At 49.8% G+C, this 24,993-nt stretch overlaps 2 protein-coding genes across 2 annotated transcripts; both read right to left on the bottom strand.

Moving 5' to 3' along the window:
• Positions 1 to 2,970: 2,970 nt before the first annotated feature.
• On the bottom strand, positions 2,971 to 4,338 carry EXOSC6 (exosome component 6). The gene has a single exon (XM_079722956.1). The coding sequence runs from the start codon at positions 4,307 to 4,309 to the stop codon at positions 3,491 to 3,493; it is 819 nt and encodes a 272-aa protein (XP_079579082.1). The 5' UTR covers positions 4,310 to 4,338; the 3' UTR covers positions 2,971 to 3,490.
• Positions 4,339 to 5,557: 1,219 nt separating this feature from the next.
• Positions 5,558 to 24,090, bottom strand: AARS1 (alanyl-tRNA synthetase 1). Its single transcript, XM_079723162.1, has 20 exons — positions 23,932 to 24,090; positions 20,220 to 20,408; positions 19,763 to 19,908; positions 17,640 to 17,831; positions 16,985 to 17,129; positions 16,491 to 16,636; positions 15,743 to 15,851; positions 15,438 to 15,588; positions 14,600 to 14,724; positions 14,021 to 14,165; positions 13,001 to 13,179; positions 12,189 to 12,302; positions 10,683 to 10,889; positions 9,992 to 10,176; positions 8,652 to 8,760; positions 7,867 to 7,980; positions 7,214 to 7,333; positions 7,004 to 7,090; positions 6,484 to 6,597; positions 5,558 to 6,076 (listed from the first exon to the last, which is right to left on the bottom strand). The coding sequence occupies exons 1-20, from the start codon at positions 24,073 to 24,075 to the stop codon at positions 5,891 to 5,893; spliced, it is 2,907 nt and encodes a 968-aa protein (XP_079579288.1). The 5' UTR covers positions 24,076 to 24,090; the 3' UTR covers positions 5,558 to 5,890.
• Positions 24,091 to 24,993: the final 903 nt, after the last annotated feature.

Below are 24,993 nucleotides of genomic sequence, written 5' to 3' on the forward strand. Positions count from 1 at the left end.
ACTGAGGAGCTGCACTCCATCAGGGGAGAGCTGAGCCAGATCAAAGCCCAGGTGGACCGCCTGTTGGACACTGTGGAGCGCATGGACCAGCAGAGGGACCAGCTTTCAGGTGAGGTCCCCCCCAAGTGTGGGTCCAGGCCACAACCTTAGCGGGCTCCAGGTTTTCCCACTTCTGAAGGTACCAGGGGGTCCTGCCTCCAGCTTTCCCTGGGTGCAGGGCTCCTCCTCGCCCTCCCTGGAGTTCACTTCCCCCCACTCCCTCTGGGTGTCTCTGTGGCTTGAGGACCCTTTTGGCTTCTAGATTGTTCTATGACCCCCACCCACTCAACAGCTGTCTGGAGCCAGAGCAGTGTCCCAGCCCATCCCCATCTTGTCCTCTCGAGCCCTAGATTCCCTAGATTCCCTAGGTCAGTGCTGGGCATCAAGTGGCATCTTTGGGGTTAGCTGGGGCCTTCAAATCTAGCCACTGACCAGTGACTCTCCCTGTGCAGGGACAGAGGGCTGTGAACAGAACAGGGGCTCTGGGAGTAAAGGTTCCTCGTGCAGAACCACTGATCCCCAGCAGGAGCCCAGGGGCCAGAGGGCCCATCCAGAGGCGGACAGCTTCCACAACACAGACCTGGAGGCAGTGAGTGGCCTGACGCCTCCCCCCATTCTCACCCTCCTTGTGGCCTCTCTGTGAGCAAGGGAGGGACTTGGGTTTGTGTGGGAGACCACAATGGTGGTTGCGGGGAGGCGTCTGACTTCCATCACAGCCAATGCCCAGGAGAAGATGGGGCCCTGCCCTGTTTTTTCTCCCCTCTTAATTCGGGCTTGGTCGGCTCAAATGGACCAGGGGCTACAGCTGGGCAGCTGAGCCAGTTCTGGGCTGAAATACATTTCTCCTCCTGGAAGGTGGGTGGGGAGGGGGCTTTGAGCATTGTACAGGGAATATCACAGGTGTGCCCCATGGCCCCAGATCCCTTGCCCAAAAACCATCTGGTAAGCCTGCCCCTGCCCACCCGCTGCCCCAGGGTCTTTGGGCTGTCTTGCATTGTACCATACTCCGCAGGAAAGCTGGAGCACACTGACCTTCCTGGACTGAGAATATCCAAACCTGGATCTGATAACAGCCTTTTGTACAACTTCAAAGGGCCCAAATGTTCCCTGCCCTACCATTTCCTCCTCTCCGATTGGTGGTCCCTGAGATGGGCCAAGCCCCTACTGTTACTAGGGCCACCTCAGCAAGGCTGGGGCTGCTGGGGGGTTAGCAGTGAGGAGCTTCCTTTCCTCCACTTGCCTAGCTCTGGCCTGTGGGCTCCAGGGGACACTTACTGCTGCCCAAGGCTGAATCACATCTAGGAAAAGACTGGGGTAGGCGGAGAAAATGCCTTCTTCTGTCTGGTGGTCCTGGGTCCATTCCCAAGTCTCAGGAAGGATCTACAGTAGCACTGAGATGTCAAAGCTGCCAAGAAAGGGAGGTGGGGGTGAGAGACTGGGAGTTGTTAGCACATGGCCCTCCCTTTCCCAGCCATACCACACCACTCAGCCCTTGGGGCTAGAGTCCTACTTCTGCTTCTCCTACAGGTGAAGAATCATGCAGCAGACCAGGAAGACAGCCAGAAGGTTGTAACCCCTCCAGGCTCATCAGCTCCAGGCACCTTCCCGAGTGGTTCCTTTCCTTGCCTTGAGTGATTTTCCAAAGGCCTCTCAGTGGCACCCATGCAACCCATTCTGGAGCAAGGGCAACGGAAATGGAGGCACGGCTCAGCCAGACCAGCCAGGAAGCCTCCCCCCAGTGCTGGCTTTAGCTTTGGTCATGTTTCCAGATGACAGTCTGGGGACTGGCAGGGAAGGGAAGAGGCCTGCAACTGCCCAGCACCAGCTCACCATTCTTATAAAGCTGAGGCCCACTCTCTGACTGCAGGTACTGTTCCAGCGGCTCTTTTCCCTCTCAAAGCCCCCAATCCTGTCTGGGTGTCAAAAGGGGTATCCTTTTTGTGTCGTTTCTATCTTGTTTCTTGCTGATGTGATACCATGTATTTCAGATCTGCTTTGGAAATATGTATTATGTCACTGGGGGGAAATAAAATTTATATTTTTTCCCTCTTGATCAGGGGTTCTCGGTGTGGTCTCCAAGCCTTATTCTGGCCCTTTGGCTGTCCCAGGCCAACCCTTCCTAGAGAAGCTGAGCAGGCCCGAGACACACAAGCTCAGAAGCTCACACCAAGCCAGGGCAGAAAGGGCACCAAGCTGCCCCGCCTTTCTCCAAACCAGACCTGAGCACAAACCTGCAGGGCTCAGGAGACACAAAGGGAAGATCTTACCCTTGTGGTCAGACAGGCCAGCTCTGCCCTACAAAACGGCCAGACTCCATCTCCAACATCCAGAAACTCTCACTCCTGGCAGTTCAAGTGCCCTCTCCCAGGAGCCGAGACTGGATGAGGGACACCAGGACACATATAATGCTGTCCCAAGCCCTTGACACCAGGAGTCCGCGAACACACTACGCAGCTCGGAAGAGCCTTGCTCTCTTAAATCCTGTACCAAGAACAACAAAATTTTTCAGATATGAAAGAGGTTTTGCTTTAGCTCAGATATTAAGTGGGAAAGCACAGCCCCCTTGTCCATTCTCTCAAAAGCAGCCCAATAATATAGGAGGGGGTCACTGGCTGGCCTGCATAGGGTCCATCCCTTACGAGACACTAGCTCCAGGTTCCACTTTCCAGGTAAGTCCAGTTGAAGTCCTTTCCAACTTGGGGGTCAGGCTGCATTCGCAGGTTTCTTCAACTGAGTCGTGGCTGGGAGCCAACTCAATTAGAAAAGTTCCTTTAACGGAACAGTTTGTAAAAAAAATCACACCACCACAAAGAAATGTTAAAACACCAAATAGATAGGATATTACTTTGGGCATTTGAGATTTCCTTTCCTGACGTGTGTGAAGTCGCAAAGTCGGCTTTCTTTTAAAATAAAACCTAGCCTATATTTTGAGGCAGTAAATTACTTAGATTTAATGGCAGGCTGGTTTAGACACTCAGTGGAACTTTACATTTCAATTTGAAGGCTTTGAAGGAGTCCTATACCTATAGCGTGAAAACCAGACCCTTTTGAAATACCGCTGTGTGCAGAGGGAGATGAGATTCAGTGGACAAAGTTGAAAGGGTGCTCATAGTTTTCCCTGGCCTGTTTCCCCCCAGTCTCTAAAAATGTAATTTGGATCTAAAGCTGTTCGGTGTGTTTGATTTTCTAAGTCTTCATGGTTATGATTTGGAATAAAATGTGCCCAATTCTCTATTAAAAAAATTAAAAAAAAAAAAAAAAAAAAAAAAAAAAAAAAAAAAATCACACCAACACAGCTGTCCAGTGCATCAGTTCTGAGCACGCCTCCCCAGATCCTCTTCCGTGCTCCGAGTTCTCAGCTTGGCGCACGCAGTCTGCAAGACGACGGCGCGGGTCCTTTCGGGGACAGCGGTAGCTGTCCTCGGCGTCCGTCGTTGCTCAGGGTTCTGCTTCAGGGCGGCGTGGCGGCGCCCCTCCGGCGGGCGGCCCGTACTAAGCACTGTTGCAAAACGGGGTAGAGGCGCTGGCAGCCCTCGAGACCCAGGCGCACGGCCTCCGCCCAGCTCTCGGTCGGGCCGCCCTCCCCGCTGCCCAGCAGCCCGGCCACCTGGTTGAGCACCGGCATAAGCGCCACGGTGAGGCCGGCGGCGGCGCGTTCCTCCTCTAGCAGCGTGGGGTCCAGCAGCCAAGTGGGCTCGGGCCCCGGCGCGCGGCTTAAGCCGCAGCCCACCACCAGGTCGTACATCTCGATGCCCGCGTCGGCCAGGGCGATCGCGGCAGCCGTGAGCGCGGCGGCCAGCGCCGAGCCGCCGTCCTCGAGGAGCAGCGCCGACACCTCGAGCTGCGCGCGCGGATAGCGGCCCAGGCGTACTGCCGGCTCGAGCGCCTCCTGAAGCGCCAGCGCCAGCTCACGCTCCTCGCTGCCACCCGGGGGAGCGCGGCGCCGGCGGCCCGAGAAGGGCGCACGGCGAAAGTCGCAAAGCAGGCGGCCCCGCAGCGCGGCCGGGGCCTCGCCGCCCGCTCCGGCCGGGCCGCCACCGCGCTCACCGCCCTCTACCTGGCGTGGGCCGGACACTGCGCACAGCACCTTGGTGCCTCCCGCCTCCAGGTAGGCCGAGCCCTTGGCCTGGCTCAACAGCCCGGCGCGCGCGTACACAGGCCGGAGCCGCGTCGGGTCGCGAGCGGCCGGCACTTCGTCCTCGTCGGTCGCGTACAACTGCGGCGGCTGCGACTCCTCGGGCCCGCGGATGCGGCGGTTATCCCCAGGCATGGCGGCATCTGGCGTGCGAGCCGCCTTCACCCGTCGGCCCGGCCTCGCGCGCCGGCTCTTCCGCCCGCTCAAAGCCGCGCGCTCGCGCGAGGACTGTCGGGATAGCGGCAGGCCGCCCCACACCGCCCCCTGCCGCCCCGGAGGGAGAACGGCGAGCGCTGCAGAGTCCTGGGGCCGCCGCAAGGACGCCCAGAGCTCGGTGGATGGATGGACGGATGTACCGGGTAGGCCTGCAGAAGTGGGACCTAGGCCGGCTCGGCTGACCTCTAGCCTTTGCACTCAGGGCGTAGGGCTTCTTCCTTTCACTTGTGAAGCTGTAATTATTTTAATTTTGCACTTATGTGCGTGACTGTTTTATCCATGTTCCCCACTGCCTTGCCCAAGAGAGCAGTGACCTTCTGTCTTGGTCACTCCTGTACTGTCAGTGCCCTGGCTGGCAGAAACGTTATCGAATGAATGAATGGAACTATGTCTCTCCTGCTCTGGATTGTGTGAGCTCTTTGTATCCCTAACACTCCTCACCTGGCATGCACATATTGCAGCCAAGGGCCTCAGCACCCTCCCTCTGTCTGCTTTTCACACTCCTCACCCCCAGGCCTTGTGACTGCTGGCCTCTGCTTCTTCTATCAGCACAGACCTGCTTTTCCTCCCCCCTCAAAGTCAGCAGGCCTGAGAATGACCCAGGGCCCCAGAGCCAGCCTGCTGTACTCAGGGGACATGAAATCAGCCAGAGCAGGCACAACCAAGTACTGTACACTACTGCTACCAAACCCAACTGTCTTCAGACTTGGGTGAATGGACGCAGAACCGGGTCAGAGTCTCCACCCTCACCGTCCAAGTGAGGTCCTGGAACCAGGAATGACGTGGCAGTCAAAGGAGTGGGAGGAGGCAACTGATGTACCCTAAACACCTCCTATACCAAAGAATGCCTCTGACCTCACACCCAACCTGCACATCAAGTGAGGAAAAGGGATATGGGCCTAAAAAATGAAGATATTCTCCTACAAGGGGCTCTATTCTGTGGGCCACCTCTACAGATGTCGAGGAAAATCCAGCGGCCATTATTCCCAAACTTCAGGGGTCTGGGGCTAGACTCGGCAAGGACTGCGACCAGAAGCCAGTTGGAGCCACAGCATTTATTCTACAGACACCCAGGGAGCCATGGGCTGTCACACTGGGGGCACCCGTGGGGTGGGGGGTGGGCGAGAGAGGGGAGGAGGAGATAAGAAATCACATGGCATTATCGAGTATTGCACATGGTCCTTTTATTCTCTGCAGCAAAAACGATTCCTCCCTGCAGGCCCAGAGCCTTGGGTCTGCAGAGAACTCTACAGACACAATCCTGGGGTAGTGGTTCTAGACAGATGGCGCTGATGTGCTCGGGGCAGAAGTGTAACATGGGAATTGAGTCACAGGCTGGCTCCCAGGCTAAGTTCCAGTTACTGCTGGGTTAGGAGGACAGATGGGGCTGTTTAAAGGTCCCAAGATTAGAATGTCCTTGTGGGGGATGGAGCGCTCCTGGCTGGACGGATCCATCTGGGTGCGGGGGAGATGCCTCCTCGTGGAAGCCACCCTCCCCCCTCAGTTCTTCACATCTCCCAGGTGGAGCTGGGCAAAGGAGGTGGCCAGCTGCAGCGCCTCCTGCAGGCAGCCCACGTTCTTGCCTGTGGCCTGAGCAGACACATCTTTGCCACCACCTTTGCCATCCATCAGACCTGACACCTGTTGCACCCACTCACTGGCTTTCAGGCCCCGGTTGGCTGCATTCTAGAAGATGGGAAGGAGAAGTGGGGGTCAGGACAAAGGACGGGATTGAGGGAGACAAGGAGAGGGGTGGGATGGAAAAAGGATGGGGGAGCCTGACACTCAATCCTGCCCTGGGTGATGCTGCCAGAGCTAAGAGAGATCCTACAGTGGGTACGACAGCCAGGGCGAGGCATACCGAGTAGCGAAGCCAGCACGGTTAAACATATCCATGAGGGAGGGGAGAGCCTGAGGGGAAGGGGTGCTGGGGAGGTGACAAACAGGTGAGCAGGAAAACGGTCACTTCTAACAGGGGTTGCACAAACACACATGGGTCTTGGCAAACAGGTGTAAGAAGAACCAAGCTCCCTGAGAAAAGCTATGGCCACTGGCACAGAGCTGCTGTGAGCAAGACTGCAGGGCACTCTGACCTGGGGGACTTGACATAAGCATGTGATCTTGCCAGCCTCATTATCCACTGTGAAGAGCATGGCAGACGTCTCAGGGGAATGCATCTTGAAGAGCTTCAAGGCTTCGTTCAGGGCCTGTGGGGAGAACCTGGCATCAGGCCATGGCCCTGGGGAAGGAGGCCACGCTCTCCACAAGTGCAGCGGGTCTGCAGAGCTCAGTTCTCAGAGAGCTCCCACCCCCTACCCCCTTCTAAGAGCAGGTGCTGGTCCCGGGAGCCTGGGTGGAGGACTAAGCACAGGGCCTCACCCACGCTCTGGCTCGGAGCTTCGCCTTCCACCTCGAGGAGACACAGCTCTCCAGCCACCAGCTCTCTCCACGGCTCAGCCCAACCTCAGTCCCAGAGAGTGGGCCGTCAGGCAACTACTCTGCTCAGAGCCACAAGGCTCCCACTTCAGCCGCCAGAAGGCTGAGACCCCGAGAGGAGGAGACAAGCAGCAGACAGGCACAGGGCAGTGCCATGGAGCCCCAACCCCGGCTTGCCTTGGCCGAGGCGCCGCTCTCCATCTCCAAGATGACAAGGGGCTGGTTGGGGCTGCTGTCAATGAGCTGCTTTGTCTTCTCCAGCACCTGCAAGGAAGGGAGTCCAGAGGAGAGGCCTCAGGTCAGAGGCTCAGACTCCGAAACCCAGAGAGCAGTCTGCACAGCCTTTGCTGGGTAAATCCTCCCAGCTCCTGCACTGCCAGGACTCACCCGCTTCTGGACATCGGCTTTGTTAGCCCGGTCTAGGTCATCCATGATTTTCTTCAGGGATTTGAGATTCTCCCGGAATTCATCCTTCTGCCACTGAGGGATGACTGCGGTGGCCAGAGCCTGGAACCAGAACAGGAAGTCCACTGGGAGCTGGGCCACGAGGAGCGAGGATGTGAGCCCACCCCACCCTTCTGGCTTCTGACAGCAGAGTCCCCCAACCAGCGTCCAGAAGGAGAGAGAACACAAGAACAAAAAGGAAGCCACTGGCCTTGAGACGAGTCACTTTATGAGCAAGTGCATGAGCTGTAAGGAGCAGGGCTGGAGAGAAAGGGGCAGAATACAGGGAGCGGGGACCCCCACGGCAGTGAACACAGCCCGTGATGGGCGAATGGGAAGCCCCCGAATGTTAACAAACACCCGAAGACCCGGAGACAGTGGGCTCCCACAGCGCCTCTCCCACCCCCCTCAACACCAGTGCCCACTAGTGCTCAGAAGGGGCTGCCCTGCCATCGGCAACGGGGGCAGCAGCTGGTTCCAGGGGTCCGCAGGCCAGGATCCGGGAAGCCCCCTTGGCAAGGTTGCCGGACACCAGAAGTCAGTCCAAAGGCCCACTGCACCGAGAACCAGGACCTGAGGAGGGAGGCCGCCCCTACCTCACCGAGGTCCGCGATCTCCCTCTGCACGTCCTTATTTGGCACAGTCTGGGCCTTCACTTTGGCCTCCGCGACAGAGAGAGATTTCTTCAAGCTCTCTGCTTTCCTGAGCGCCTGGGAGGAGGACAATCAGAGTTGCCAACTGTGGGTCAGGCAACTTTCAGCTTCACGACTCTGTAAACGGTGGCAGACACTGATGGCAGGCTATGGAACAACACACCCCCAGAACACCAGAACTTTCTCTTCCTTCAGGAGCAAGTGTTTGCAGCCTCATGCCTCAGAAAGGAGCACCCTCCTCACATACCTGACCAGCGGAACTCAGGTTCAGGGGGTGACGGAGAACTCATGAGCCAGGAGCCCTTCCCACCTACGAAATCATCACTCCTCAAGCCCCGGCACACGTCAGGCGTGAGCTACAGTCCCCACGCCCAGAGCAACTGTCCCCGTACTCCATGCGTCTCAAACTGGGTACATACCCCTAGGGAGATGTGGCTAAGTGCTGGGGGCACAGAAGCCACAGCAAAACTATGGCCTACCCACCTAGACACAGACATCTTATGGCAGAATTTACCTATATTTTAAAAGATTAAATGTAAGATAGCTAGAACGTTTCGTGCGGGGCTGGCTTTCTTCCGCCAGGCGGGGTAACGGGAGGACACTCTGGAGGGAGTGCTGTACCTCCAATTCTGACCGCAGCGGCCACGTGACCATCGGCACTGTGGATCCACAGATTGGGCCCCGCTTGCCTTGTTCAAGTAAGCCACAAACCAGCCTGACCTGCTCACCTTCTGGGCTTCGGCACCTGTGACAGCAACAATCCTCCGGATGCCCTTGGCGATAGCTTCTTCACTCACAATCACAAAAGCTCCCGCGTGACTCGAATTCTGCAGATGCCTGAATGGCAGAAGGCAAAGTTCATGGTCCTCACAGCACCCAGGAGCCCTTGGCTGGCAGGCAGGAGCCCTAAGTGGTAGTCGCTCCCAGGGAAGCTCCCTCAAGGGGATGATGAGAAAAGGCCCTCCGTGTTTATTTCAGAACGCAGCTGTGGCCTGGAAGGGGCAGGCAGTCAGAGAAGGCCTGGCTGGGGCCGACGCTGAGCAAGGCACCATGTTCCTGGGCCTCAGGTTTCTCATGCGTGAAATGTGGATAGTTCTCCCTCACCGGACTGCTGCCTTCTGTACCTGCTCAACAGCCTGAGAGTATCAGTGGATTCCCTTTCAAGTCTTACCACAGCACCTCAGACAACCCCAGGGGCTCAGAGAACCTCAAATGTTCATTTACTCTCAGCCACTCCGCAAGGATGACGTAAAGTCTCCAAAAGCTGTTTCCAGTGCTCTAGAGAGTGTCATGTAGAGAGGTATTAAGGCAGATGTGGGACTCATTTGAAGGCCCAAGTCTACTGGGCAGAGGGAGGCCTGGAATGTGACCTCCCAGATCCCTACCCCATCCTCCACACACCCACCTGCTCTCTGCCTGCCTGAGGCTCACAAGAGGCCCTGGATGGGCTCTACCATGGCCTTAAGAATGTTTTTTTCCCCCTGATTTCTTTGCAGGCAGGAACTTCCCAGGCCACCAGACGGTCCCAGAAAGACCCCAAGGGCTATGGAGGACTCCAAGTTGGCAGAAACATGTGGCTGCCCACAGCCAAACTGAGCCGGGTCTACCGTGGGGCCTGACTCAGGGGCTCTGAGACAATGAGGTTAATTCCACAGATGCTGCTCAAGCCTGCAAAGGGAACTATGTGAGGCCCTGGGAATGAAAAGGGGCTAGGACCAGATCAGAAGCTCCACGGCCCTGCTGAATCATGAATTCCCAGGCCTCCTGTCGTCATCCGTCCAGGGAACGAGAGCAAGCAGCTGTAAGTGTTAAGGTGACATTTTTCACCTCCCCTCCTTGGAAGAACATTTCATCACACACCCAGTAAATGTCAACGTCAAACACTGATGGGTCTGATGGGAGCACGCAGATGCTGATTCCTGGGAATGCTGTTTGGCAACTGCATTTCTGAGGACTCTGTTTCAACCTTAGACAAATGAGAGCTGGTCTAGCCTATTACCCACACCCTCCGAGGGTAACGCAAATTAACAACAGGCAGGTCCACCCACTGCTCCCCCGAGGTACTCACGTTCCCCCACAGAACTCAACAGAAGTGAGCGAGCCAGCAGGACCGGAGGGGTCATCCAGCAGCTCAGACACCGGGACCCCAATAGAGACGACTCGCACAGGGTCAGGATAGGTCTCATCAAACACAGCCCGCAGGCCCTGGATGGCTTTAGCTGCTGCCAGAGGACAATCCTGGGTGTAGACGGGCTGCCATGGAAAGAAGATAGGAAAAAAAGCTGGGAAAAGATCTTCTCTGAAGGTGCAGTAGGAAGCAGCAGGGAGAGTGCGGTCTTGCAGGCAGGGCTCTGGGTTTCTGATCTCGGCTCTGCCCATCATGTGCCCTGAGCCTCCCAAAATAAAGCCCCATGTGCAAAGTCAAGGGGCTCAAAATAGGAATCTCCAACTACTTTGTTAAACTGTGAACCAAATCTTAAATGGATGTGCTATATGTAAAACAGATTTAACTAAAAGAGCTCTGGTTGTCCTAAGGAAGGGGCGGACCAAAGACCTCCCTGAGGCCCCCCACTGAACACCAGCACTGCCCCCTACCCAGCACAGTTAAGAATCACTGCTTTGAACACATGTGTTCACAGGACAGACTACAGCTCGACAGCGTGAGAGCATCTGGGCGGAGGCGGCTCCGCACACAGAAAGCGATGGTGCAGAAAAAAGTGGAGATCATGACCCAAGAGCTCACATGTAACGCAACCTACCTTGGCTGCTTCAATCATCTCGTTTGCAATCTCCTCGGCCTTCTTGATCTGTTGGGTGGACATGGCTCCCTTGGCGGTGAAGTCAAACCGAAGGCGGTCAGGAGCAACCAGGGAGCCTCTCTGGTCAGCCTCCCCAAGCACGGAACGCAGGGCGAAGTTTAGGATGTGGGTGGCTGTGTGGTTGCTCATGACAGGCCTCCGTCGGGGCTATAAAGGGCAGAGCAGGCTGGTGGAGAGGTCTGCAGTGGACTGCTGGTCGGCCCCCAGTACCTGCTCTCCACTTCTTCCCAAGTACTAGAGTTTTTAGTTGGACCCATGGCTGCCCAGAATAAAGCCTACAGCTTCCCTTGCCGCTAACTGTGGCCATGTAACTAAATTCTGGTCAGTGGGCTGGGAGCAGAAGTGATGTGTGCCCTTAAAGGAACACACCCTCCCCTTCCTCTTTCCCACTGTCTAGAACAGGAGTTAGCAAGTTATGGCCTGTGGGTCAAACCCATCCTGCAATCCATTTTTATATCTAGGTTTATTGGAACATAGCCACACCCGTGTGTTTACGTATTGCCTACGGTGCTTTTGTGCCACAACGGCAGAGTCGAGTAGCTGTGATGGAGACAGTATGGTTCAGAAAACCAAAAATATTTACTATCCGGCACTTCACAAAAAAAGTCCACCAACCCCTGGCCTAGAAAATGGATCTGATAGCTACCTTCTTGGACCATGAAAGGGCAACGCCCCAGGAATGATGGTGGAACAAATGCAAGGAAGAGCAAGGCCCTGTGACTTTGTGGGGAGGGCCTCTGCATCAGCTCAGACTTTCAGGTGAGAAACACATTTCTGTCTTATTTTATGCTACTATTATTTTGGAGCTCTGGCACGTGCAGCAGAACCTATTTCTTAATACAGGATCCTTGGCTTCTGAAGAAGTATTTGAGGTTAAGCTGCAGAAAGGCAATCCGTGAAAATGAAGCTATAGGATCTCAACTGAAATCACTGTGGTCTAACTTGGGAACAGATTTAACTCTCAGTGACATCCCTCAAAGTTTACTTCTGCACCTAACACGCAATCATCTACTTATAATTTCACTTAGGAGGGACAGTAATGATGGACCAATTTAAAGCCAGAGGAGGGGCTTCCCTGGTGGCGCAGTGGTTGAGAGTCCGCCTGCCGATGCAGGGGACACGGGTTCGTGCCCCGGTCCGGGAAGATCCCACATGCCGCGGAGCAGCTGGGCCCATGAGCCATGGCCGCTGAGCCTGCGCGTCCGGAGCCTGTGCTCCGCAACAGGAGAGGCCACAACAGTGAGAGGCCCGCGTACCACAAAAATAAATAAATAAATAAAGCCAGAGGAGGAGATGAATTCACAACCTGCATCAAATCACTATGACGTACACTTTTAAACAACTCTTGTAATTCTACATGCCACGTATGCCTCAATAAAGCTGACATTATTTTTAAAAGGGGAAGGAGAGATGATTACTAACCAGCCTAAAGCAACTCAAACTCACCTCATCAATAAACAGCCGGACCTGATCCCCCACTTTCAGGCTGCCATAGATTGTTCCTATGTGCAGGACATACCCTCCTCGGACCTGAGCGTTCTTCACCGTAAACTCAGTTTTCTAAGAGGAGTCAAGGAGGAGACCAATACATAAATAAATCCAAATACATATGTGTGTGTATATATGTATATATATAAATATATATAAATGGACATAAATATGAATTCTCCCTTTATGTACTATACACACATACCATTAATACCATTATATATACATACATACGTATATATATGGACCACTATATAAATATTTATCATTACAAACACACAACACTTTAAATATGTAATACATGTGTATATATACACAGACACAGACACACACACACTCTCCATTAAGGAGCGTCTTAGAGAATTAAAGCCATTGTAAGGAAGCTCAAGCCCGAGACTAGGTAACTCAGCCAAGACCGCAGAGACAGCAGTGGCTGAGCTACAGGCCACGTCTTCTACAAGGATGTCTGCCCTCCAGAGAGCTATCTCTCCTTATTTACAAGGAAAGCCTGGAGGAACCAAGGATCAACCTAAGCAGCCTGGCTGCAAGGATCCTGCTACAAGGGGACCTAACTGCAATGAAAGCAACACAGTACAAGAAGCAGCTCCCTCGGCTTCAGAAACACTGACTACAGAACACGACTCAAAGATCGGTGGTGTCTGCTCCTCAGGGCTGGGGGCACCGAGGAGCCAGAGCAGCTGCCCGGGGCCCAGGCCCGGCCCTTTGCTGGGCCCCCACTCCCCACTAATGAAGAAGAACTGTTGGCTCACGTCTTCGCTGCTGTCATCGACCTTCACCAGGTAGCCTTCGTCGTAGATCTGCCCTCCTTGCTCGGCATAGAAGCAGGTCTTGTCCAGCACCACTCCACACTCCTGGCCCGTGGACACTTCCTCCACAAACATCTTGTCCCTGCGCAGAGCCATCACTGTAGCCACTGCACTCTCAAACACTGCATACAAGGGGAAAACACGGTTGATGACTTCATTCACACATTCTTAGCTGGCTTTTATCGGATTCTATTTCTCAAACTCTCCTTAGGTCCTAATTGTCTAATTTCATGTTGGAAGAAGCCTATTAGACTCCACAAAAGGGCTTAACGTGCTGGTTTTCTACTGGAGAATATAATACTCAGTAGGGGTGACCAACTGTCCCAGTTTGCTTGGGACCAAGGGATTTCCCAGGGTGTGAGGAAACACAGGGACAATGTCAGTGTCAACACTGGGACAATTCTGGGAAAATGGGACAGATGGTCACCCTAACTGTGAGCTACTGAACAGAAACCTGATGAATTTGATTAGTAGGTATTTAAGAGTAGTGATAAATTCCCTACTCCAAGGTCAATTCATAAGGAATGTATTCCTTTTGTGGGCTTCCTTACATAGATTTAGGTATCTCTGCTGGAGCAAAAAAAGCAAAAACATGTAGCACCTGTATATTTCTTTTGAGTTGTCTTAACTTTAGAATGCTACTATCCCGATGCAAAATTCAACAGCCACTGTGAATTTTATCAATCAATGTCATTTCCCTTGTTTCCTGCAAGATGTTGCAATTAGGGAAAACTGGGTATTAAGGTACAAGGAATCTCCTGGTAAATTTCTTTTTTTACAACTTCCTGTGAATCTATAATTATTCCAAAATAAATAGAAAGTCAATCACCAAGGGTCTCTCTGAGTATAAAATTACACAGCATGACTACACAGCATGGCAAGCAAGGCTACCATGGATATTCTGGGTTCCTAATCTTGAGACTCATTGCTTGAAAACCACCCCAGATGAGCACACTAACATACCATAGATCCCACTGGAGTCCGAATGGTAATTATACTTTGGAGAATCATCTGTTGCCTCCAGACCCTTTTCCCGGAGCTCTTCAATAGCATAAATGTCCAGCATAATGAGGTCTTCCCCACCAGCTCCCTTGCCCTGTGATTTTAGCTGCCAGTAAGAGAAATAAGCATAAGTTACCTTAATGTCAAAGAAAAAGAACTCTGAAGGACTTGAAATTGCTAAACTATGCCCAATGTAAAGCTCTAAAACAGTTTTTTGATCTCAGCGCTACTGACATTTGGGGCCAGGTAACTCTTGTTCTGAGAGGCTGTCCACTGAAGGATGTTGAGCAGCATTCCTGGCCTCTACCCACTACAGGCCAGTAGCATCCATCCCCAGTTGTGAAAACCAAAAAACGTCTTTATACGCTACTGCCAAATATCCCCTGGGGTAAGGGGGATCTTGGGAAAAACAGAATTTCCCCTGGTCTTGGGAAAAACAGAATTTCAAAGACTTTAATGGAAGGAAACTCTTTCTTGCCTTGCAGCCAAGTCCTGCCGTGATTGGTGCTGAGTTTCTTGCTCACTCCCCAAATGCTTTACCTGAGCCAGCTTCCTCTCCTCTTCAAAGCCATCCATATCTACTACCAGGCCCTTCTCTTCAGCAATCAGTCCAGTAAGATCCACTGGAAACCCATAGGTGTCATAGAGGAGCCAAGCAGTGTCCCCTACACAGCACAAAGGAATCACATAAGAATGACAGGGATGGCCCCCTTCTTTTCCATCCCAACCCCTTCCCAGGAGGACACTGGCAGTGACAGGAGGGATTAAAGAGCCAGGCAAGTTAGTAATGGTTCTGTGTATTTGTCAGAAAATCCATCAAATCTTTTGCAGTCAACCTGGGGGAAGCACGAGAGGTCCCTGGAAAAGTTCTGTTTCTTAATCTGAACACAAGTGTGTTCAGTTTGTGGAAATTCATCAGGCTTTCACCTTGAACATTATATTATACTTCCATAAAAAGTAAAAACTTTTGGAATTAATTTTCCTGTCTGGTAAAAAATTAAAGTTGTAAAACACTATATACTATTCGTTCCCATTTTTTGCTTGCGCATGCACACACACCCCTATATACGTTTGTATGCAAATACAGAAAATTCCTGAATAGTTATACAACAAACTCCAAAGAGTTGTGACTTCTGAGAAATGAGTTTGGGAAAGAGGATTTTCACTTTTTACTTCTGTACTGTTTGAATACTTTGCCACAATAATATGTTACTTTTAATAATCTTACTATAAACCCCATTTTACACCAAAAGCGGTCTAACCAAGCTATGCTCAGCCTTTGGAGACACAGGAGTCCACTGTCAGTTTGTGAGAAAGGGCTTGCCTCTTCCAGAAAGATGAACCAGCCTACGGAAGAAAGGAACAAACCGGTCCTTACCCGGAATGGTTTTGCTGTCTCCCAGGCTCTGAATTTTCCTGTCCAGGATGCGACGCCCTCTGCTGAGCGTCTTGAGAAATTGCACTTCTTCTTCATTAATGATGTCCTTCACCATATCTGGGTCCTTCTTTAGCTCAGGAAATGCATCTCCCTGGTAAACAGGAGACACAGATATGAGCCCAATGAAGGCAGGGACTATACTATGACTCCTCTAAAAGTTCTCATTAACAGTGTGATATCTCCCACTCTACACCTTTTAAGGTATGTGCTTCAGTACAGAAGAAGTGAACAGGAAATACACCTACCAGGGACTGGACGACAACATCTGCTAATGTAGCAAAGAAACCCCTGCTGGCGTTGAGTTTCTCATGGGAGTATCGAACAGCCCGGCGGAGTATCCGTCTCAACACATACCTATAAGAGGCAGAACCCAGTTTCCTGCTAGACAACATTCTCAGCCGAGTGTTTTGTAGTGGGTCCTTTGGAATTCTACCCAAGCAACATGGCCAATTTTTTGTCTTTCTCTTTCAGAGTCTTTCTTTTATCCTAAGCCTGCTTTTTTTTTTTTTTTTTGCATTCCCCCAAGGTCATTAACATTAATTCCAACATAAAACTCAGTAATATATCCACAAGTATGCATCAAGGATAACCTGGGGTAACCTTGGTTTATTTTCCAAGCTTGTTCTGCTGAACCAGAGATGGAGGCAAGAAGTAGAGACCAGACGGCCACCTTGATGCCCACAATCCAATCCCAGGTCCTGGCTGTCAGTAACGAAGTTGCCTGGGGTTCATCAGTATCTCCCCTGCCCCTGCCAATATCTTATCAGACAACCTTAAATACAATCCTTATCATCTTGTACTTGGCAGCAGAAATTTAATATAGTGAACTCTTCAAAAAGTGAGCTGAAACTCCCTTTATTCCTACAAAAAATAAAAGGATCCCTCCAACTACCTAGAAGACCAACAATAATGAAGTATGGTGTTCACTTTCACAGAGAGCCATAAAACTCAACAGCGTCAGTCCTAACCCTGCCCCACATGTAACACACTTACCCCCGCCCTGTGTTGTCAGGTCGGCCACCATCAGCCAGGGCCACGGTGATGGTCCGAGCGTGGTCGGCCAGCACCCGGTAGGCCATGTCGATCCCATCAGCATCATCAGCACCAACCTTCCCAGTGTATGGCCGAGCACCTGTGCCCTACAGATAAAAACCAGGAGGCAGCTCAACAGGAAGCAGCCCTTCTAGTGTTGCCTCACCCTAGGAGGTTCAGAGGGGACTGACGGGGCATAAAGAGAAAGGACGACCCTCTTGCCAGATCCTATAACCCCAAGAGAGGTAACAGGAGCAAGAGTGAAGAGCCTCCAGCTAGGCCCCTGCACACAGTAAAATACAGTGCCTTGTGCTTAGACCCCTGTGTTATTAACAATGAAGCTGGTAGATGGTCACAGGTACCCTCACCCGGCAAAGCATATGATTGTTCTATCTCTCACAGTACTAAGGGTCCAGCCTGGAAACCTCCACAGAAGTCTACAATAGGACCAGTACCTTCTGAATGGCTTCAAAGTAAGGGACAAAAAGGTCAGTGTCATAGTTGGACATTTTATTCTGCAGCACAGACACCAGTCGCTCCAGGCCCATCCCTGTGTCAATGCTTTTCTTGGGAAGAGGTTTCAGAATGCCATCGGTTTCCCTGCAAGATCCAGAGAGAGAGGAGGATGAAACATGGACTCAGGCTGCCACCTCTCCCTGCTGGGTAGGACTCACTTTGCAGCTTGCAGGCTGTGCTATTTGCCACTTGCCTCTGCCTGTTTTGGTGGGAGGTGGGGAGTGAAGGGAGAAAGAGAAGAAATACTCTGGGGTTCATTAAAGAGTGAGGCAAGCTTCAAGGAAATGAGCGTTAAAACAGCAGTTCAAATTATAGCAAAAATGACATTATAGGAATAGCCCTTAAGCAGGTAGTATGTGGAATAAAACTAGTTTATAAAAGAATAGGCCCAGCCCTGTCCCAGAGATCAGAGGGAAAACCTGAGAAATAAAATTGAACAAGTGTCCACAAGATCCCATGATGCCTTAAGCACTGCTCCACTGTCCCCAAAGACGAGGATGAGAAGACAGCCATGCGCTCTGAGTTCCTCTCGCTCTACGCAGCTTGAGGAAAGGTGCTGCTCTTAGCAGGAACAGATCAGGACCCCAAGGCCACCTGTTATACTGGATGAACACGAGGTTCCAGATCTCTAGCACATTGGGGTCATCCTGGTTGACGAGGTGTGCCGCATCCCGATCACCAATCCGGTCATAGTGGATCTCACTGCAGGGACCACAAGGGCCTGTGTCACCCATCTCCCAGAAGTTATCCTTCATGTTGCCTGGGAGGATTTTGCTGTCATCCAGCCTGCAGAGAGCGGGAAGATAAGCCCAGTTATAGCTAGTGACAGGATTCTGCAGAGACTTGCATCCACCAAAAAATGAGATCCTTATGCATTTCTAGAAAGAAGGCTCGCACTCTTTGGCAATTACTAGTGCTGAGTCTGCACTCAAATCCCCATAAAGAAGCAGAACATGATTCTTTTCAAGGGTGACTACAACAGAATACAAAATGCACATATGCTGTGATCATAAATTAATAAAAACATGCAAAGATATAGATAAAGCCTAGACAGGAACACATAAAAATGAAAATGTTTATGCTGAATATGACCAAAATTTACCTATCTGTCTGTCTGTCTATCTATCTATCGGCTGCCTGGCTTGTGGGATCTTAGTTCCCTGATCAGGGATGGAACCCGTGTCCCCTGCAGTGGAAGTGCGTAGTCCTAACCACTGGACCGCCAGGGAATTCCCAACCAGAATTTAAACAAATTTCTTTGCACGTTTCTTTGCAAATGTTCCTTCATTTTTATAAATGAAAACAATTATATTATGACAGTGTAAGTGTTGAAAAAAAGCAGCCAATCATTTAAAGTCACCTCTCTATGCCCCAATTTAGTCATCTGTCTTTTACCTTAAAATGATACCAAAAAGAATTTAATAAGGTTAAAACATTTCCAAAATATTGACTGTGCTGAGAGTTGCTAGATAATGGAGCACTCAGAAAAGATTATGCTTGCTTGAAAACAAAGTACAGATATATACAAGCCAAGTAAAACAGGATTCAGAAAGTCAAGATCAGTATTTTAAGTTTCACATGTGTTACTACTAAAAACATCCAAGTACATTTAGACTATAGAGTCTAACCAAAGAGGGATTTCAGACCAAGTACAAGGGGAAGCTGGACTGGAATAATATACCTGGAGTAAAAGTAATTCAAAAAAGTAAAAATAAAGAAGTAGCAGTGCTTAAGTATATAAAAAGCTATGCACTAAACGACAAGAGAGTTTAAGTAAAAAGAACAAGAAAATGAGACAAGGACATCAAGAGCATTCTTGTTATCTACAGGGGAACATCACTCCACAGATTCCTCTTGATACAGAGCTTCATAAATTATATTATGTTCAAAGCCCAGAACACATATCACTCATCTATCATGTTACCTTTTATGCTATGTGATTTTATATTAGAATTATATTACGTTAAAAAAAAACAACCCACAGGGCTTCCCTGGTGGCACAGTGGTTGAGAGTCTGCCTGCCGATGCAGGGGACATGGGTTCGTGCCCCGGTCTGGGAAGATCCCACATGCCGCGGAGCGGCTGGGCCCGTGAGCCATGGCCGCTGAGCCTGCGCATCCGGAGCCTGTGCTCCGCAACGGGAGAGGCCGCAACAGTGAGAGGCCCACGTACCGCAAAAACAAAAACAAAAACAAAAAAACCCCACAACTTCCTTTGTCCTAGACCTGTTTGACGCCATTATATTTCTATAAGAAATAAACTGTTTCATATCAATACACTCTGTTGAAAAAGACACACACATACACACAGGGCTACAGAAATATGAAAAAAGGCCTGAAAGACTCTATATGGGGTATCAAACTAAAAACAAGGAGTAATGTTAGGGATCTTCCATTTCCTATTTTTTGCATTTCCATATAGTTTGAAATTTCAAAATATATGCACTCTATGTACAATTTCTAAAAATATATAAAAAGCAAAAAAAAAAAGAGACTCTTTATGTTGGCTTTCAACAACAGAATGATCAAGTAAACCTACTAAGAAGCAACGGATGCACCAAAGGATAATTACTCCCAGTCACCTCCACCTCCACATACACACCCCAAAATAGGAAATGGAAATGCACCCCAAGTCCTAAGACCCCACTCTGACACTGAGTGTAGGAACCATTTTATTCCTCCATACTCATACTCTCCACATGCGAGCTACATTCTTACCCCAAGTTGTGCCAGATCTGTTTGCACTCCAGGTCTGGTTCTAAGCCGGCTGGTTCATCCCCCCCAAAGTAAGTAACGTAGAGTCTTTCAACTGGAATGCCAAACTCTTGGGTGAGAAGTTCTAGAGCCATCTTACATGCCAATTCCTACAAAAAGATAAAAAAGATGTGGAATATGACCAAACCAGAATCTATTTAATATGAGTAGGAGAGGTCCAATACAGTATCTTCACAGTCAAATTTATCCAAGAAATCCACCCGTAAACTGAAATCATAAAATTACAGGTACTGCTTCCAAGAAGTCTTAGAATTGATAAATGTCCTTCACTTCTGAATCTCCTAGATGATATTTTGTATCACGAAACCATCAAAGTTAGAACCCATTTCCCACAGTAGAAATGACTGTTTTGCTCAAAATCCCTTTGATCTTTGCCCAGAGATCTCCTCTTTGAACTTACCTTGAAGTAATCTCCAAAAGACCAGGAGCCCAACATCTCAAAGAAGGTGTGATGATAGACATCCTTGCCCACATCGTCCAGGTCATTGTGTTTGCCCCCAGCCCTGATGCATTTCTGGGTATTGGCAGCTCTGCTCAGCTTTGCCATAGGGTGAGATGGGTCAAGCGTATTCAGAAAGATGGGTTTGAACTAAAAAAGAAAGGGAACATTTCAACTTTTAAAGAGCTGCAGATATATCAGGTGGTTACAGGCTGGCAGGAAGAGAACACACATAGACTATTCACTTCCGGATTTGATTAGCCTGCAATACAGAAACTTATCAGAGGCAGGTGGCCCTGTGGGCTGCAGCAGAGGCAGCCTGTCTTGGAGCAGCTCCTCCCTGGTCCTAGTTCTCCAACGGTCTCCACCACTGCCAGTAACACCAGCTGCACAAAGGAAGGCCCTGCCAGATCTGGGATAACAATCAAGGTTGATGCAGTGAAACCTGTGTTTCCTCTCAAGTCTCTGCAGTCAGGGCTTATACCATCTTTCTGGAAGAACATATTCTAAAACCAATGTGCTGGCTTGGTAGTAAAGCTGATGAGGAAGAAAAAAAATTGAGACCTGTTAAGGGAGTAAAATTAGCACCACTTGGTCACACTAAGTCACACTAGCTCTATAATCACACATGGCTGGTGTGTGATTAGATATAGAATTACCATCATTGCAGAAAGTACATTGTACAGTCCTGCACTAGATCATAAACTGCTTAAAAGCAGAAACTATCTTACTTAGCTATTATCCAGCACCTAGAAAAGTACCTGAAAAGAATAGATGCTCAATAAATACTAATTCAAAATGTAAAAACAAACAAAGCAAAACAAAAAAAAAAACCACAAGGTATTTCTGATCAAGAGGCATAGAGCACATAAGCAAATGACTGCCTGGGTTCAAATCCATGCTCCAGCATTTACCAGCTTTGTGAGCTTGGGCAGTTTACTTGAGCCTTCAGTGCCTCAGTAGGATGGCACAGAGTGAGGATTAAATGAGTTAATATACATAAGACAGGGCTTCCCTGGTGGCGCAGTGGTTGAGAGTCCGCCTGCTGATGCAGGGGATGCGGGTTCGTGCCCCGGTCCGGGAAGATCCCACATGCCGCGGAGCGGCCGGCCTGTGAGCCACAACTACTGAGCCTGCGCGTCTGGAGCCTGTGCTCCGCAACAGGAGAGGCTGCGATAGTGAGAGGCCCGTGCACCGCAATGAAGAGTGGCCCCCGCTTGCCACAACTAGAGAAAGCCCTCGCACAGAAACGAAGACCCAACACAGCAAAAATAAATAATGAACTCCTACCCCCAACATCTTAAAAAAAAAAAAAAAAATATATATATATATATATATATATATATATACACACACACACACATAAGACACAGAGCAATGCCTGGCATATAGAAGGTGCTACATGCAGGCTACTAGTTACTGTTATTCAGAGAATGTTTATAAACCTTGGACTCCATGGTCCTTCTGCCAAGTACATTCAGCTCATGTGGGAGAAGACAAAGCCTAGGTATGCCTGAGTAGAATAAAACTGTTCCAGTGTTCCAGAAAACTCACCACCTTGAAAGAGTCCACCTAAAATTAGTGCCCTCAATTCCAGGTGTATGCATGGGACTCACACAACTGAAAACACTTTTATAACTTCATGGTTCATGTAATACAGGTAGAGAATGTTCCCAGTTTTCCATGCCAGAGAAGAGACCTGAGAGAACAGAAAATGTCAACTTATCCCACAGTGAGGGGCATCCTAAGGGCTGGTGGGTCCACCGGGCTAAGCAGTCACCCAGAGAACCTCCAAAGGAAAGTCCTGAGGGCCCCATCTAACCTGAATCCACTTCCAGCCAATTAAATAGTTTTCAATGTCACAGGTATATTGAAAAACTCCTTTTAAACACCTTTATAAACTTGTGATGCTCTCATTACTTCACGAGAAAATGCTTGTCTCCAAAAATAAAACTTTTAAATATCTTTTATACTTCAATTGCCCCAAACACAAATCCTACTAATAAAGTTTCGTCAGCAGTAGATCCGAATTGGCATTCGTGGCAGTAGCTTCAAGAAAGAAGTTTAAAAAAAGGGAAAAAGTAAGTCAGAAAGAGAAAGACAAATACTGTATGCTAACACATATATATGGAATTTTTTTTTAAAATGTCATGAAGAACCTAGGGGTAAAACGGGAATAAAGACACAGACCTACTTGAGAATGGACTTGAGGATATGGGGAGGGGGAAGGGTAAGCTGTGACAAAGCGAAAGAGAGGCATGGACATATATACACTACCAAACATAAGGTAGATAGATAGTGGGAAGCAGCCCCAGAGCACAGGGAGATCAGCTCGGTGCTTTGTGACCGCCTGGAGGGGTGGGATGGGGAGGGTGGGAGGGAGGGAGATGCATGAGGGAAGGGATGTGGGAACAGATGTTTATGTATGACTGATTCACTTTGTTATAAAGCAGAAACTAATAAAAAAATAAAAAATTAAAAAAATTAAAAAGGGAAAAAAATCAATAAGACTGTACATGGGACTTCCCTGGTGGCACAGTGGTTGAGAATCCACCTGCCAATGCAGGGGACACACGTTCGAGCCCTGGTGCGGGAAGATCCCACGTGCTGCGGAGCAACTAAGCCCATGCGCCACAACTACTGAGCCTGCGCTCTAGAGCCCGTGAGCCACAACTATTGAAGCCCGCGTGCCACAACTACTGAAGTCGCACGCCTAGGGCCCGTGCTCCGCAACAAGAGAAGCCACCGCAATGAGAAGCCCGCACACCGCAACGAAGAGTAGCCCCCGCTCGCCACAACTAGAGAAAGCCCGTGCGCAGCAACGAAGACCCAATGCAGCCAAAAATAAATAAATAAATACATTAATTAATTAATTAAAGGAAAAAAATAAGACTGTGCATGGCCTAGAATGGGAATGAAAGCAAAGCCTTAAAAGAATCCTGAAGAACTGACTTTTTTTTTTTTTTTTGCGGTACGCAGGCCTCTCCCTGTTGTGGCCTCTCCCGTTGCAGAGCACAGGCTCCGGACGCGCAGGCTCAGCGGCCATGGCTCACGGGCCCAGCCGCTCCGCGGCATGTGGGATCTTCCCAGACCGGGGCACGAACCCGTGTCCCCTGCATCGGCAGGCGGACTCTCAACCACTGCGCCACCAGGGAAGCCCAGAACTGACATTTTATAAAGAAAAAAAAACAAGGACAATGAAAAGATGAAGGACAACCACAACAGCTGAGTTAACAAGTCTCCTCAGGGCTCAGCAAGATTAACCCAGCCTCTGATTGTAATAAAGCACAGCTTTTTCCTTAGGAGGAAAAAAAAAAGGCAAAACTTTACAGACTAGGTGTAGGCTGTATTTTTCTTGAGAGGCATACAAGTTTAATCCATGAGTATCTGGGTCTCTCATAATTAAAAATAATGATAGTTAATATTCAAGTACCTACTTCAAATACTGTGCTAAACATTTTAAATGCATTATTTTATTTACTCCTCACTGCAACCTAAAGGCAGGCACTATCATTATTCCTCATTTCACAGACAAAGAAACAGAGGTTCAACGACATAAAGTAGATTCTGCAGGATCACACAGGAAGGACAGCACTGGGATTCTGACTGACTCCAGGGCTGCTCTGCTGCCTCTGTGGACAAAGAAGCCAAGGGGAAGGGAAAACACCCTTACCTGGTTCATGCCTGCGTTGGCAAAGAGCAAAGTGGGATCATCCAAAGGGATGGTGGCAGATGAGTGAACATAGGTGTGTTCATTTCTCTTGAAGAAATCTATAAAACGCTGCCGGATTTCACTTGCTGTTAGGGTTGAGTCCATCTCGAAAATAACCCTACGGAACTAACCAAAGGAAAAATGAAAGAAAATTAAAGGAATTGAAACTAAGAGATAAGTAAACATTACACAAGACTCCTAGCTTCTCAGGCCATGTCAAAGCAGGCCACGGGTAAGCTGTTTGATCCTAAAACCTCTATGTTGTAATGTCCAAGGCTAAAATCATCATCGAAGCAAAACTTGCTGCAGTAGCAGACAGCAACCCCACATGCTCTTCCTTCCCGGGCCAACCTCAATCTGTTCAATACACCAACACATTAAGCGGAGGAGGTGGTTTCTTCATGCATTCATTCACTGCAAAAATGTATGGAGCGTCCGCTGTTCCAAGCCCTAGGTCAGGAATTAAGAAATGGGAATAGGGCTTCCCTGGTGGTGCAATGGTTGAGAGTACGCCTGCCAATGCAGGGGACGCAGGTTCGAGCCCTGGTCTAGGAGGATCCCACATGCCATGGAGCAGCTGAGCCCATGTGCTACAACTACTGAAGTCTGCGCGCCTAGAGCCCGTGCTCTGCAACAAGAGAAGCCACCGCAGTGAGAAGCCAGCACACCGCAACGAAGACACAACACAGCCAAAACTAAATAAATTAATTTTTTTTTTTAAAAAGAAAGAAATGGGAATAAAACCTCACAGTTCAGTCTAGCAGAAGGGCCCCTGGAGACGAGGGAGGCTCAGGAGACCCAGGTTCCAGTCCTAGCTCCAAGTCCTTAAGGGAATTACTTCACGAACAAAAGGGGGCCATAATAGATGAGCTCTAAGGGCCCTTCCAGCTCTGTCTTAACCCACATGCCTAGAACAGTGCAAAGTTCCACTATCTCCAAAGCCAGCGCCTCTAGGTTTGGCGTGACCATCTAGGGGAGGAAACAGTGGACCTGGGGATGGGCCCATCTGTACAAGAAACTGCC

This window comes from Hyperoodon ampullatus, assembly GCF_949752795.1.
Source record: "Hyperoodon ampullatus genome assembly, chromosome: 18".
Lineage (NCBI taxonomy): Eukaryota > Metazoa > Chordata > Mammalia > Artiodactyla > Ziphiidae > Hyperoodon > Hyperoodon ampullatus.